General features: G+C 45.9%; 2 protein-coding genes across 2 annotated transcripts; one reads left to right on the top strand and one right to left on the bottom strand.

Moving 5' to 3' along the window:
- TSPO (translocator protein) lies at positions 1-12,250 on the bottom strand. The gene is made up of 4 exons (XM_069806973.1): positions 12,129-12,250; positions 4,956-5,156; positions 1,667-1,805; positions 1-769 (listed from the first exon to the last, which is right to left on the bottom strand). Exons 2-4 carry the CDS (start codon positions 5,141-5,143, stop codon positions 593-595), a joined length of 504 nt encoding a protein of 167 aa, XP_069663074.1. The 5' UTR covers positions 5,144-5,156; positions 12,129-12,250; the 3' UTR covers positions 1-592.
- Positions 12,251-12,312: 62 nt separating this feature from the next.
- Positions 12,313-14,787, top strand: MCAT (malonyl-CoA-acyl carrier protein transacylase). The gene is made up of 4 exons (XM_069806972.1): positions 12,313-12,951; positions 13,233-13,320; positions 13,607-13,824; positions 14,097-14,787. Exons 1-4 carry the CDS (start codon positions 12,493-12,495, stop codon positions 14,517-14,519), a joined length of 1,188 nt encoding a protein of 395 aa, XP_069663073.1. The 5' UTR covers positions 12,313-12,492; the 3' UTR covers positions 14,520-14,787.
- Positions 14,788-15,964: the final 1,177 nt, after the last annotated feature.

A 15,964-nucleotide genomic window follows, 5' to 3' on the forward strand; every position in this document is an offset into this window, starting at 1 on the left:
TAAGTTTACATGTAGTTTAATGCATTTAGCTGACACTAGATTGTACAGTTCTTCAAAGTAGGAAGGCACAAATTGTGAAAAAGATGTTGTCTTAAACATTTCCAGAGTACAATGACCAGAAGATAAGTATCTGGCAGCTGTAGTGGGGCACATCATAGTACTAAAGCCCTGTGTCTAGTGGTAAACATGAAAGATTCAGGCCGCAATCATGCCTGTCACTGTTAGGAGCAGCTTTCTGGGAGCTGTGTTAATACATGACTGGATTTCTTTCTCTGAACATAATGAAGTTGAAGTTCATGCTTATTTTTGGCAAGCGTTAAATTGCTGTTGTCATATAAAATATAATGCTGTAATATAGAAAACTAGTACTTTTCAATCAGCACTATCTTTCAGTTTGCTATAAAACCCAGTCAGGCATACACCCCTTTGTGACTTGCCTAGTAAAGGCATATTTGTTTTAAAGAAGTACTGCTTTATCAACTTGTAATTAGCAACTAACGGTATAAGTAGTTCAGCTAAAAATAAAATAAGGCCATAACTTTATTTAGAAAATTCTTCTGGGGAAAAAAAAATATCTTTTTGGCTGAAAACTTTATTCAGATTGTTTCTTGTTGTGATTGTCCTTCCAGATACGGTAATTAAGTGCAGAAGCCATGGTTAGCCAAGCTAAATAAGGAACCATCAAATAAGCTGCTGTTTTCTTGATGTTATACCAGGAAGCAGTTGTAGCTGTTGCCATACCAGTTGTGAGCAGAAGAGTCACCAACCCCTGAAACACAGGAAGGTGGTTAGTGTTGTTTTTATTTGTTGCATTTTCTTGACTAGATAGTCTTTGTGTGGCTCTTTCCACTTAGCTCTGGCACTTGTTGGATCCCTCTGTGAGTTAATTCCTTCTCAGAAAATGAGCCAGCAAAAAAAAAGTTATCTGCTGAGTTATGTGTCAATTCAACTCATAAAATGATACAACAGCCACAAGAAAGGGCATTGCAGCTGGGAGCAAGAGAGTGAGAATAAAACCCCTCTCACCCATACCCTCTTTTTTGGCAGCAGGAAGTGTTATGTTAGACTACAAACCCAGTGTGACTTTGAGCAAGTCACTTAGCTAAGTAAACTTACCCAGTCTTTTCATGTCATAGATGCTGCCTGAAGAGATGCGGTGTGAATGAATCAAAGATGGATTGCAAAGCCTTCCACTATTACAGCATTGCATGTATATTTAGAGAACCAGGCAAATATATTTTTTTTTATTATTGATTCTTAGTTTTAAGGCAAGCTGTTTCTCTTCAGACTGCAGAAAATTAGTCTAAAATGGGTGCTGATTACCTGAGTAATGTTATGATAAGCTGCTTATCACTGCTGTTTGCCAGATACCTAGGAATTTTAGTAAGGCATAAACGGTTATATTTTCTAGTCACACGGAGCTCTTATCAAAGGGTAGCAGAAAGAGCTTCTTGAAATCTAAACATTTAAGGATGTTGCAAGATATGTAAATTCTCTCAGGTGGCTGCCAGCATGCATTAAAGAGAATTTTAGAAAACTTCTGCAAGCCATATTTTGTGCTCAGGCTCATTTTCAGGGAGAAAAGATTACGACATAAAACTTTCATCTTAGCATCTTGCAAATGACAGCAGAAGCCTATGATTAAGAAACTTACTTTTCCACTTACCCATCCCATTTTGTGAGCTCCAAAAAATACTGGAGTCCATGCCCAGTTTAATGCCAGCTGCCCTGCATACAGACCCAGAGGAACCACCGACTCTTCACTGAAGCCCCCCAATTCCTTCCATACCAGGTAGGAGCCAAATCTGGAGAAAGCAAATGGAAGGTGTTATTCAGTACAATGGTTAGAAAGCAACCACACATTCTTGATCAAATGAAATTACTTCAGTGCTAGGGTCTAGATTCATTTGGAAGAGTAGATATCCAGGCATTACTTGGCAGAGTAACTGATGGCATGGGGTTGATCACCTGCTGCGGATAGCAATATGCAGACAAAAATTCCCTATCCTGCCAGAGTTCTCACTTCCAGGTGCAGAGGAGCAGATGACCTACTGCATTTCAGTCTTAAAAAAGAATGCCATGTTGAGATGGAAGCAGGTCTAAGGTGAAAGGGTAAGAGGTAAGTCTCTAATAGTAAAGAAACTCTTAATCTTGGTACTGGGAGATGGTGCTTTAAAAATAAATTAAGGAAAAAAAAAAAAAACCAACCACAAAACCAAACCCACAACCCAATAACTTTTTAACTGGATGAAATGAATACAGGAGAAGTAGCAATTGAGTGTCATCCCAAAGCATAGGTGAGTATGGGGATGGATGGTGATAGAGCAGGAGGAACCCTTTAGTCAGTTTTCAGAAGGAAGGGGATGAAGATGGGGACAACAAAGATTTTAGGAGTTCTGTGGAAAGAATTAGCCACAAGGAGGATCCAGCACCCTTCCTGTCTGCAGGATCCTGGCTACTGAAAGACACTCCAAAAATATTTTGAAGGTTTTGAACAGACTTTCTTAATGCCACAGAAGAACACTGTGAAGGATCCCAGAATGTAAGCTGCTAAAGACAGGAATTCTCAGGATTTGGGAGATTTACTAATGTAAGGTTTATTCTTGTACTGAGGGAGCCTGATTAGAATGGAGAGCATTCATCACCTGAGACTATTTCTTTTGCTCTTGTTTGACTTTCCCTTTAGACATTAGCTAGATTTCAGTCCAGATGACTGCACAGCCATTCCAAGTGACTACAGTAGAATCCCCTGGATAAAATGCCAACATTTGGAATTATACCTTTGTTTCAGAATTAGTAACTGAGTACTGACTGATTCCATCCTGGTAGGAAAGTCAGCTGGACTGTGCACCGTACTGAACAGCAGGGGGCTTATACGTGTTTCTGCTGGCAGAGCAACTTGTGGGTTTTTTTTTTTTTTAGGAGCAGACAAACATCCAGAGGAGTAATTGCAAGGAGTTTATCTTCATTTGTGGATCATACAGGAAGGGTTTTGTTTTTCCTCTTTAACCCAGTTAGTGACCCAAGCTTGCTTCTTGGCCATTACTTTCATAAGGACTGAACAATACAGCTTTATCTTGGCAGTTTGATTGCAGAGAGTATTAAAAAAAAAAAGAAAGGAGGGACAAGGTAAGCATTAGAAACTTAACAGTTTATCTTTGTAAAAGGCATCAGGACCCAAATCTGTTCCTAAGTGATTTACAGAGCCACAGTGTGGACTTACAGTTGTTTGTACATCTAACTTTGACTTCAGACCAAAATCATGATGTACAAATCTGCTAGGAAGCTAAATGTCAAGAAAGACATGTAAGCTTATTAAATCTTCCTTTTAGTTATTTCTTGATTTTAATATATTCAAGAGATTCTAAAGGAATGAGATGTCTTGATCATTCCAGGAATGCGTGCACATGATGGATTACAGAAGAAAAGGCCTGGTAATAAATATGATCTTTTCACTGAGCTAGATGTATAGTACATAACCAGGACCATCCACCTCAGAATATACTGATTCTGATATTATCAAAGTAAGTGATAAGCTGTCACAACTGGGATTTTTTAAATATTAACTTTATATCCAGGTTTATGATGAGGAATCCAGAAACAGAGTTAAAATTGTGCAGTCAGCTTGAAGGAAGCCTTTCTATGGGAAAGCCACTCGGGTCTCATCTCTTTGATAGAAGGAACTTTTTTATTCACAGGACAGTACTGATCTGATTCAAATGCTAACTCTTGGAATATATGGGTAGAGACCAATTTTTAGAAGTACACTCTAAGAGGAGAAATAGAATACTGATGGGAAAGGAGGGACAGTACATGAGGCTATAAAAATTACAAAGCTTTTCTGGAAAGAGAAAGAAACCAAAATGAGAGAATGTGTGAGAGCCAGTTTAACTTAACATTCAGATAGTTTCAGATATTGCATCATTGCTGTATTTTGCAACAGGTGGTGTAGTATTTAAGATAACCTGCAGGATGACTATGTAATGTTAACTTGGAAAAGATTTGGTCTCTTTGAAACTTTATGTAGTTAAGCCAGTGCTAGATACAAATCACTTAGCAACAATGTGTATTTGATAGCTAGGAAAAAATCGTGCTGAATCCTGGTATGTAGCTAGTTCTTAATGACCAAGTGCAGAAGAGACACAAAGCATCAGGTCCTGCTTGGGGGCTGCACTGACCTCTGTTGAGGCTCTAGGAGCAGAGTGCTCCCTCTCCTCTGTGGCACAGCTCACTGGAGTTAACATAAAAGGACGTAATGTTGGGTGGACAGCTTCTAGAGCAGTCTGTGAGGAGTATCGAAATTGCCCAGACCATCTCCTGAGACAACCTACCTTTATAAGTATTTTTGCTACATCTTATTAAAAGTAACAGCTGGCAAAATAGAGTATTATTAAACCTTTAAGGTTCCTGTGGGAATGGTATTTGGCCTTGTGATTCCTTGTTCATTTGACAGTAATAGCTGTGCTGTCACATATTTTAAACTAGTTAAGTAAGGAGACAGTAGATGGCTTCAAACATTTACAGTTTAACAGCCTGGCAGATTTATTTGAAAGGACATGTATGTTTTGATTTTGGTTTCTTTTAATTGAATTCTGTTAGAATGGTTCTATCCAAATTCTTTCCCCTGCCCCCCCTCCCCTTTTATTTTCCTAAAGCTACTGAAGGACATACATAGAAGAAATCCTAGTACTGCCTTGCTCCATCGCTGCCAGCTTGGAAGGTCTTCCCCTCAGAATGAATGAGGAAAGGAAATTAATGGCAGCTTTTCAAACTCCTACTTTTGATGTGGATACTTGTGCATACAAAATGTCCTATCAAACCCACACACAACTCCCAAAACATGTTTTTACCTGTTAAACAGGCAGCTTGACAGTTTCTTACAAACACACAGCCCAGCAATACAATAAGCAACTTTGAGATCAGATAAGTGCTTTAATACAATGTGAAAAACATACCCCATAGATGTATAGAGAGTTCCCCAAACAGGAGCAAACACCCAGTTAGGTGGACACCAGGATGGCTTCTGTAGAGATTCATACCACACTGGGATTTCCTTTTTGGTTACCTTGCTTCCTAAAAATCCTCCTGCATGGGGCAGGAGTGTGAAACCCACTGCTGGGACCCAGGCTGGTACCACTTCCATTGAGACAGTGAATCTGAAACAAACCCAAACATGTTGATTGGTAGAGCAATTTTAAAATGCAACTACAAAACTTTTCCATTTTTAGCACATTTTTTAAATCTACATGAGTAGGATCTGATCCACAGCCTAGTCTTGTCACTGAGAAAGACTGCAGCTGAAATAAATGGATCTTGTACCAGGTTCACTGGACAATACTCACCCCCATAAAGGAGCCTAGCATTTACACTGGGGGGAGGTGGGGAAGTGAGGTGTTACTTCCCTCTCAGCTTTGTGCACTAAGATTACTGAATTTTACCTACATAAATACCCTCACCCATAAGTATGCCAGAGGAATAAAGCAGTTTGATATTATACGAACTGCACTTGGGGGGCGGGGGGGAAATTGCACCAAGAAGCATGTATTTCTGTATTCACCAAAAAGCCCATTCACTCAATGCAATGGCATAGTCAAGAGTAAGAAAAGAGTGTGTGCTTTCCTGTGCTCGAGCAAAATAATTGTATATGTTGCGTTGCATTTTTAGCCTCAAAAGGGTGCTGAAGATGCTCAGTGGCTAATAAGTGATGTGAATTAGTAGCAGACACTTGAGAAGCTGCCTCAGAAAATAAACACCAGGGAGGAAAATGAGAAGCTAAGTCCTTAAATGATGTTTTGCTAAACAAGGAAGGACATCTCAGTGGATAAATGGGGAGTACACCTGTGGCTTCTTCATGAAGCATTCAATCAATCAGTTGCAGCAATCTTAGCTGCCAAGCCCATAAAGTGTACTGGATTAAATTTGCCTACAGAAGTGAGACTAAGTAATGCCTTGTTCTGGTAGGCTGCGCTGCTTTTGTTAGAGTACAGGCAGCAGTAAAAAAAGTAAGCAAGTAAGCAGGAAAAAGCTTCATTGCACATTTTCTAGCCAAAAGCCAAATGCTACAGAAGAGCTGTGTTTAGCTTGCTAAAATGTAAATAGATTAAAGGTATGATAAAAAAGGGCAGAACCAAAATGCGTTATTTTTTCAAAGATACAGTAGGCAAATACACCCAATTCCTGTTCATCTGTTATGCAGGAGGGGTAGACAGCATGAAGGAATCATAAGAGTACAGCAGTGGGGAAAGAGCAACTGTGGAAGCCTCAGGAGGGAAAATAAAATTTTAGAGCAACCAGCATTTCAGAGGCTTGTCAAAGTGTCCTATTGACTTGGTGGCTGTTGTCTTGGCCTATGTTTAAAAGTTTTTATTGCTATAGTTATGACTGCTGGGATGAGGAGGCAGGGAGTGGGGAAGAGGAAATCCCACTTGTAACAGATGTGCTTGAACTGATAGGAAATGGCGCACAGATGACGTTGCATTGTCGCAGTTCTGCTGGTACAGGGAATTTCTGTTTGGAGAACAGGTATAAGCTTGGCCAGCAAGGAAGCTCTCTTGCATTATGTTTTTTGTCCCTGTACTCAGGGCTCTGCCCATACAGTTATGCAGATTTAATGAAGAGATTTCAGTGGCTGGGACCACAAGCCAGATTACATGGGATCAAGAAAAATCTTGGTGATAGAAGCCAAGCAGAATTTTGAAGGCAAAACAGAGAGCATGGAGAGACTGGTAAAGCATGCAGGATTAGAAAGTTTACAAGGAGTAAACAAGAAAGGGCATGTAGGCTGCAAGGGCTGTGGGCATGCCTTAAGGGAGAGTCGTGGGAGGGCATAAATAGGAATGCACACAAAAAAGGCAGCAAAGTGGTACAACAGTCAAAGTCAAAAACAAGAACAAAAGAATGAACGAGTGAAAGAAAAACTAAGTAGGGAAGAATTCAGAACTAAGGTTGGGAGCAGAAGTGGGAGAACAATGTGCTAGTCTGCTGGAATAGTATCAATTAGGTCTTGGGTAGAGGTCTGACAACAAGGAAGAGGGGGGAAAATCTGCATAGCTCACTGCTGTAGTCATTGCTGCCATACTTCCTGTCTAATGGATTCTACTTGCTGTTTACCAGCCACCATCTTCAATGGAGGAAAGGAGTTAACATGTTCTCCTGTGCCTAGATCTGTATTTTTACTTTCCTGACAGAGCATACACTGCTTGCCACCCGTATTGACAGCATGAAAAGCTCTGCTTTTACTGGGATATGAAGGAGTTGCTACGTGCAGGAGCAACAAGGTGTAATGGGAACAAGAGCTCCAAGGGCAATGATTCTTTTTGGTTGCCTTAACCCAAAGGTTAAGTTAAAAATTTAAAGTTACTAAGATCTCATTAATTCTTAACCCTGTCACTCTTGCTTTGTCTACAGAGAGAACACTAGGCTTAGTTCTCTACAAGTGCTGTAAAGTGTTGGTCATCTGTGCAGCTCCAGTGTGGCTGTCAAATGCTAGGGTTTTTTTTTTTTTTTAAGTGATAAGCAAGGACCCAAAGGGGTTTACGCTTTATTTGGACATAACAATATCAGGGTGGCTTCCTGCAGGTATTAAGCAACTGGACGTTGTCAGAGGTTCTGTCAGCTTCCCCCCAGGGAAGAAAGTCTGAAAGCATTCTGCAAGCTGAAAGTGCTAAATGCTATCAAATTGGAAAAATACTGCTCTGCTGCAGTCATTAGTGAATAAATGACGTAGCTCCACATTTGTCCCTTGGCGTGTTGGAGGAAGAACACTGGATTCTTAAGTGACAAGAGAAAGCAAATCAGGCAGGCAAATGGAAATGGGGAAGGCACAAATTAAAGACACAGGCAAAGTGAAGCTGTACATGAACAGGAAAGGGGAAGAAATAGAAGTGAAGAGATTGAACATACTGGCTTGAATTAAATGTTGGTGTCGCAGTCTTCTGACTACTATTACTACTAATTATATACTATGTTTTCCAATAGTATTTCTCAGGACTTCCTGAGCATGGCAAAATACTCTCTCTTGCATAGTACCAAGGAGAAAGAGGAATGAAGCAATGCAGCAAGATCAGAATGTGCTGGTAGGCTTGGCCTAGTAGACCACAACTGTCCATCAGCAGTGGGAGTTCCTGTATTTTAATTCCCCAAAAATGAAATACTAGTATCAATTTCCCATAAAAAGCAGTAGCTAACTCAGGGAACAGCACTAGCTGATTCTTGAAGAAGCCATATCCATCTTCCTCTGGTTACTTGGTATAGGTCTTTAGTGAGAGAGTAAGTAAAAGGCAAGGATGCACCGGAGACTTGGTGCATTTGGTCAGTGCTGTAGTGTGTTTGGTTAGCTGTGCAGCACCAGATCTGTGTGAAGTTTATAGAATGCCCGGTACATTTTTTGAAAGTAATCCAATTAAAGAGTATATAAACAGTTATCAGCCCTGACTTCCTTTTAGTGTATAGCTGATAATCCTGAAATTACTTGGTAATAACTTACATAGCACAGGCTTGCAATTGCTAACACAGCCCCTCTGGCTGCATCTGTATTACACAACCTAGAAATAATTACTACTTTCTCAATCATATCCCAGGTCCACTTAAGGGTGAGATCTGGTTGCATGATATTCTTGCACCCTGATTTTCATACTGAAGAAACCTGGATGCCTGTGGATGGTATCTGCAGCATGCCCAGCAGATTATCTGCCTCTAAGAACCACAACAGTTGGGAATCTTTTCCTCCCACACACACTTAACTTGTTTATTTCTGTTTCCACTCTTTATCTATCCCCTGCAACATTTTCTTCATCATCCTGCCCATTTTATGTTAGCCCTAGTCTGACTTCAGGCAGTTTCAGCAGTGCACTGAGGCCTGCAGCAGGCCAGTTTGTTTTACAAACACGTTAAAATAATTTTTCTAGGTATTCAAAACATCTGTCTTGCCCAAAGCTGGTTCCAGCTACATAAAGTAAAAGGAGAAATAAAGGGGCAACCCCCTCCCCCCCAATACTACAACTTGCTGCTTAATGGCCTTCTGTCTTTTTGCAGGTTGTTTCTCTATGGTGGTGTAACATGCAGAAAAACAAACAGAAGCTTTCTGGGTTCTCTTATTTCTCGAAAAACACTGCACACCCAAAGAAAGGGATGTGGTGCACTATGGGTGGGACTAGGTATATCATGACAGAGGAGCTGGCTTGCTTCAGCCTGATGAAAAATGAACTACTTTGCTTTGAGCAGGTCTCGGAAAGGCAGGTGGGTCCCTTTCCCTTCTCCAGGCACTGCCAGGGACAGCTCAGTCAGCAGGAAGGAGAAAGAAGGACAATGACTTTCACTGCATTTTCTTGTATCCCTGTGCTGATAAACCTCTGACTAATCCCTTTCTTGTGCAACTTAGTGCTGGCTACCCAATCACATGGGGCTTAAATTATAGCTATTGCATTAAAAACATGAAGGAAAATCTCTCAGCAGGGCTAAATCACCCACGCGGTTTTGGGGTTTCTAGTCCCCGCTGTTTTGGGGTAGACTGACAAAGCTGTGAGCATACTATTGACGGGGTGTCCCTAAAACATACTCTCTCTCTCATCCTCTACAGTGTATTTTTTTGAGGGCAGATAAGGTTCTACCCAGGTCTGAGAGGCAGCATGCAAATTTCTCCTGGGGCTTCTTCCCAAGATAGCTGTCTGAAGAATTAAGGGGTACATACTTAATTTATATTGATAAACTATTTATGTTTGTTGTGGCTTTAACTCCTGGGAAACCACAACACTGAAAGTTATATCACAGTCTGTGACAGAGAATACGGCTACCAGGAAAAAAGCGGTCTTATCTTTGTTATCTAATCTCAAGTAATAAGAGAAACTTAAAATTATATATACTACATAAATAGCTAACAAGTAAGTGTATAATATATGCTTATAATATGTATTCATAACTAAAAATAAAAATTGTATTTATTTAAGGATGCGAGGTATACTCATCAGGTTTAGAGACAACAAATCTCGCTGCCTAGGTTACACTTCTTTTAAAATGGCAGAGCTCAAGTTGTGCAAATAAATCTATATTTATTGAAGATTTATATACAGGGAACTGAAATGTACACTAGAACAAAATCTTCCCAGGTGATAAATTGCCATTTACTGCTCAATCTCTTCTACTTTTCCCTATGTGTGTTTGTATAAAATCCCCTGGACACAGTGTAAAGACCTAACATTCCTTTGACTACCTTCCCTCTAAACAGCTACCCAACATCCTGCTGTAGGTTTTTCTTCTTGTTTGTCCACCCACTTGGAAAGTGCCATCCATATCTATTCTTTAAAAATTGGAGTTTCTCTTGGATATTTCTAGTTTCCAGGCCTGACTCTGTTCAGCTTGCCAGGTATTCTCTGAGCAGAGTAAAACATACCAGAAGCACCACATCCAAGGGATGCTTTAATAGCAGTGGGACATTCATGGGGCATCACCAGTGGTAAGCCTCAAGTGCTTTACAAGTGGTCTGTGCCCTTTACAGCAAACCAAAGACAAAATGGTAGTGCTGAGGTGCGCTCACACCCTTGTGTTACTACCTGGGCTGCTGTGGTGCTTTGCAGGAACCGTAGTCTGCCCTGGGCTGTGCCACTGAAGGCATCAGACGTGTAGGTCACAAGCGTGACTCTTCCCAGGGCTTGACAGGTGTCTGGTAGGGTGAACTCTAAGCTGGTGGCCCAGTGCAAAAGGGGTGTCCCTTGCTGTCGGGGCTCCTGGGGCAGCCGGTAGTAAGGGTGCCTAAAAGCTCTAGCACACAAGCTAAACACAGGGTGAGCTGCAGTTACTCTCAGAATTCTCACTGAGGTACTACCTCAGATGGCCCAGCTCATAACTTGCCACCCAGTGTCTCCTCTTGGCTTAGCACATGATGTATTACTGCTTAAGTTATGGGCAGAGGCAGCCATGGAGCGTGATATAGTCATATACATGTCATATATATCCTATATTACTGCCTATATATTTCAGCTACCTTGAGAAGGTCACTGGCTTTTTCAGGTATTTTACCTGGAGACTGGCAAAAACGGAGGAAATCATCTTATGAAGCAACATAGGATAGAGATTAGAAAAGTGAGCAAAATCTGCTCACCGTGATCCTTTTGAATCGGCCTGAATAAAAAGTCAACAGAATTTCTTGCTATTTTGATCCATTTTCCTTCTGCCGAGTTATACTAACACAATCTCTTTTACTGAGCTGCTCTGTGAAGTCTGACTCACTGCTTGACACTGTTTCGTAACCTTCAGTGATGCCAAGTCGTTGCACAACTGCAACTCTGGCATGGCAACTTTCACTTTTTTTTTTTTTTAAATCCTGCCATTAAATGCTCAAGTTAGTAAAGTGCGTTTTGTGCTGATTTATAAGCATTACTGGGAAATCCAGAAGGAAAAAAACCCAAGCCCTTTCCTTCGCCCTTGAAGAAATGTCCAATTAAAAGCAAATTACAGTGCCACTGCAAGAAAATACCTCTAGTTAAACAGCATCCTGAGATAACCTTCACACGAGTGCAGAGGGTAGATGCGGGCTGTGCAGAAGGCAGAACTGCAGGTCCCCCTGAGACCAGAGGAACGGGACCGTGGTAGCTGCGCTTCGCTCGCCCTGCTCGACCGAGAGCTGCGAAGCCGCGTGCGTGGACAGCTGGGAACGACTGCGAAACTCACGCAAACCCGAAATTATTAATCATCTGCTTCCTCGCTTTCTTCCCTTTTTTTTTAAAAAAAAAGTCACCTTCCATGCCAAATACCGGCACGGAAAAGCAGCCGGTGTTTGCCTGGCGAAATCCCCTCCGCCCGCGGCCCGGCCCGTCCCCGCCCCGCCCGGGAGGGAGCAGCCGGCCCGGCCACGCAGGGCGGTCGCCAGCTGCTTCGCGCTCGCCGCAGGACGCCCTCCTCGAACCCCTGCGCCGGCCGGCGGCGGGGTCCCGGCGGCGGCACCACCGCTCCGGGCTGAGGCGGCGTCGGGCGGGCCCCAGACCCGGCCGCAGCGGCCCCTCCGGCGGCTCAGCCGGGCCCCGCTGCGGGGCTGTGCCGGCCCCGCGGGCTCTCCCGGCGCCGCGGGCTCTCCCGCCCCGTCCCGTCCCGTCCCGTCCCGCAGGCAGGGGGGCGCCGGGCAGCCCCGCGGTTACCTCCGCTCCCGCGCTGCCGCCGCCCGTCGCGCCTCCTCTGCCGTGAGGCGGTGGCGGCGGCGGCGCCCGCCCCCCGGGCCCCTCCCGCCGGCCGAGCCGAGCCGAGCCGAGCCGAGCCGAGCCGAGCCGAGGCGGGCCCGCCCCGGGGAGGGACCTCCGGCGCCGGGCGGGAGCGAGCGGCGCGGCGCGGCGCGGGCCTAGGGCGGCGGGCGCGGCTGAGGGCGGCGGGGCCGGCAGACCGAGCGGCCTCCCTTTCCCTCCCTCCCGGCGGGGGGGGGGAGCCGGCTGTCGGCGGGGGCCGCGCGGTTCCCGTGGCAACGCGGGGCGCGGCGGCGCAGGCGGCCGGGCGGCGGCCGCCGCCGCCATGGGCAGCTGGGCCGCGGCGACATGGCGGCTTGGTGGCTGCAGCGGGCGCGGCGGCCTCCGCGCCGTACCGCGGCGGCGGGGCAGCTCCCGCCCCGGCGGTGGGGACCGGGCGGCGATCCTGAGCGACCTGCTGCAGAGCTCGGTGGCGGCCGAGGAGCCGGGCGCGGCGGCGGCGGCGGCGGCGGAGGCGAGGCGGCAGCGGCGGTCCCCCCTGGAGGGCACGGTGCTGCTCTTCCCCGGGCAGGGCAGCCAGTTCGTGGGGATGGCCCGCGGGCTGCTGCAGTACCCCGGCGTGCGGGACATGTACCGCTTGGCCGAGAAGGTGCTGGGCTACGACCTGCTCTCCCTCTGCCTGGAGGGGCCGCGGGACGAGCTGGACCGCACCCGGCACTGCCAGCCCGCCGTGTTCGTCGCCTCCCTGGCCGCCGTGGAGAAGCTCAACCACCAGCAGCCTAAAGTGAGGGGCGCGGGGCGGCGGGGGGTGGTGGGGAGGTGGGTGGGTGTGGAGGGGGGAGGCCGGGGTCGGGCCGGCGGGGGCCCTGAGGCCGCGGCCCCCTCGCCCCTGAGGCCGGGGGCCCTGAGGCCGCGGCCCCCTCGCCCCTGAGGCCGGGCTCCGGCCCCGTCGGCGAGGAGGCCGCCGGCCGGCCTCGGCCCCCGCGGGGACGGTGGGGACGGGGCGCGCTGGGCGTCCCCCGCGGGAGCCGGCTGATGTTTGGCCTCGGGTCTGTCTCCGTGCAGGTGGTGGAGAGCTGCGTGGCGGCGGCGGGGTACAGCGTGGGGGAGTTCGCGGCGCTGGTCTTCGCTGGAGCCCTGGGCTTTGCCGAAGGTGCCCGGGGAACGTGCTGATCCCCCTAGTAGGATCTCCCACCCCCGCCCCGTGCTTTTTCCAAAGCATTGCCCGTTACCGCTGTCCCCCTCCCGCTTTTTTTTATTAGAGGACAGATTTTACTTTCTACTTCCACTGTTCACTTTAATATGCGTAACACGGCATTAAAAGCATTGATGGTTCATGAGAGTGAACAGCCACCCTTTTTTGCGTGCAGATGCGAGGCGCCCGTAACGGTGTTTTCTGGGGGCTGATATTTACCGAGCATCTCTGTTTTTCTCCTTAGCGCTGTATGCGGTGAAAGTGCGCGCCGAAGCCATGCAAAAGGCGTCGGAAGCTGTCCCCAGTGGAATGCTATCGGTTATCGGTCGGCGAGAGGCAAATTACAAATTTGCCTGCTTGGAAGCCCGTAAACACTGTGAATCACTGGGTATAGAAAACCCCGTGTGTCAAATCTCAAACTATTTGTTTCCAGACAGCAGAGTCATTGCAGGACACCTACAGGTATTGCTTCAGAACAACTATCCCTTTAGTGGAATTTAGCATTTCAGTTTTTAAAACTTTTATGTTGTGCTTCTGTGTGGAAGTTATGTATGGCCTTAGTTTGTCCAAACAAAAGTATTTGATCTGGGGGGTGGGGGTTGTCCCACGTGTGCTCAGTTCTTGGATAGGGAAGGGAATCCCTTTATCACGGCAAGTCTGATGAGGTGGTTGTTGTGGGGTGACTGAGTAAACCTTTGTCGTGCGAGACTCTCACTTCTCTCTCTCTTTTATAGGCTTTGGAGTTTTTGCAGGAGAATGCCCGAAAATATTATTTTACACGTACAAAAATGCTTCCAGTCAGTGGGGCTTTTCATACCAGACTTATGGAACCAGCAGTAGAGCCCTTGGCTGAAGTCCTAAAATCAATTGAGATTCAGAAACCACTGGTCTGTGTCTATTCCAATGTTGATGGCAAAAAGTACATGCACTCAAAGCACATTCAGAAGCTGTTAGTGAAGCAGGTGGTTTCACCTGTTTTGTGGGAACAGACCATGCATTCTGTATACGAAAGAAAGCAAGGAGCAGAATTTCCTTACACGTATGAAGTGGGGCCTGGAAAGCAACTAGGAGCCATTCTCAAAAAATGTAATTTAAAGGCCTGGAAACAATATAACCATGTAGATGCTCTGGAAGATGAGGAAGCGGCAGAGACCTAAGTAGCCTTTTGAGAAAAATCCACGCAACTTGTTTTTTCTGCCTAATTTAAAAATACCTTCATGCTCCCAAAAGAGGAAGTCTTAAACATTCACGACTTCTCGTGATGAAAAGAGCACCTTGTGCATAACCGCAATGAACGTTTTCCTTCCCCGTGTGCCTCAGGTGTGGAAGGGCAGAGAGCAAAGTCTGGCTCTTCCATCTGTGTTGGGACTGCAAAACTGCCAATAAACATGCCAAATAGCCTTCTGTTTGGCCTCAATCCTGCAAGCAACTTCCCCTCTTTTTTTTTTTTCTGTTTTTTTTTTCCACTTTGGGTGGGAGCATGAATTCAAGTCAGTAGCTTTGGCTGTCTGGTGCAGGGATCTTCTGCGTGGATACAGGGGTAGAACTAGGCTGTTGGCTCTGGGTTGTGAAGGGCTCTGCGCCAGGCTTGAGGGTGCGTTCAGAGGAGCCATCCAGTTGGTACAGCTTTCGGTATGTTGATGTTCCTGTTTTCTAACTCTGCTGACTTGTGGGATGTTCATCTGTGTAAAATTCTTTTATTTTGTGTCCGTATTGCCAGGTAGCAGCCGGGTAAGGCAAGAAGATGTTATTAGGAACATGATTTTCTTAAGGTTAAACTATAAATAAACTCTAAAGCTTTTCTTGGTGTTTTTAAAGCTGTGGGGTGCATCATTACTGGCCTCTAGTCCACATGTGGATGGAAGTAATTTTCCCTCCAGTTGTCCAGTGCCACATTGGTTGTGCTAAGTTACATAAGAAGTGTTTAACTGAAAGAAAAAGCCTAACAAAATGCCCCACCCCCCAGAGGTGCAGGGCTGTTGTCATCCCTGACCAAGCCTCTGAGGCTGCACAGGCTCAGTTGGCCCTTGGATGACTTTTCTTGATGGAGCAGAAAACAGCAGCACTGGAAACTTTGTGGAAAGATCTTTTCAGGGGTGACAGGGTGAACCCTGTGGTAGCAGAGTGCCAGGGAGGAGGATTTGAATGCTGGTGTTTTGGTTGTCTCTGTATTTTTGACTGTGTTTTGCCAGCTTTTACATTTTCTGAAAGCAGGAGATGCGCTGGAGAGGAGTGGGTTGTCCTGAGCCCTCCTGGAAAGGGCTTCCCAGTTCCCTTGTTGGCACTGACTGTTGCTGGATGGGTGAGGGCTGGTGGCGGGTCCCTGGGCTGGCTGGCTGCGGGGAGAGCACCCGCTGCCTCCAGCACCTTCCTCAGAGCCTGCAGTGCTCAAGGTGACACTCAAAATGGCTTTAGCACCAAATCCATGGGTTTGGATTCTGTGACCAACCTTTGGCTTATTAAAATAGGTCTGGTCGTGTTACAACATTGTGCTGCCTGTGCAAGATACCTGCAGGGCGTGCAGAAAATGTATGCTTGCTTTGTTTGCTCTTTGTCTGTAAGGGGTGCTGAAAGCTTTAGGAAATAAGAGAGAACAGTATTT

Source organism: Haliaeetus albicilla, chromosome 19, assembly GCF_947461875.1.
Source record: "Haliaeetus albicilla chromosome 19, bHalAlb1.1, whole genome shotgun sequence".
NCBI lineage: Eukaryota > Metazoa > Chordata > Aves > Accipitriformes > Accipitridae > Haliaeetus > Haliaeetus albicilla.

Coding starts and splice junctions, on each gene's coding strand:
- TSPO (XM_069806973.1), bottom strand. CDS start 5,143: ATGGAAGTGGTACCAGCCTGGGTCCCAGCAGTGGGTTTCACACTCCTG. Junction 1,806..4,955: donor ACTCTCTATACATCTATGGG/GTATGTTTTTCA, acceptor TGCTTTCTCCAG/ATTTGGCTCCTACCTGGTAT. Junction 770..1,666: donor GAGCTCACAAAATGGGATGG/GTAAGTGGAAAA, acceptor CCTGTGTTTCAG/GGGTTGGTGACTCTTCTGCT.
- MCAT (XM_069806972.1), top strand. CDS start 12,493: ATGGGCAGCTGGGCCGCGGCGACATGGCGGCTTGGTGGCTGCAGCGGG. Junction 12,952..13,232: donor TCAACCACCAGCAGCCTAAA/GTGAGGGGCGCG, acceptor GTCTCCGTGCAG/GTGGTGGAGAGCTGCGTGGC. Junction 13,825..14,096: donor TCATTGCAGGACACCTACAG/GTATTGCTTCAG, acceptor TCTCTTTTATAG/GCTTTGGAGTTTTTGCAGGA.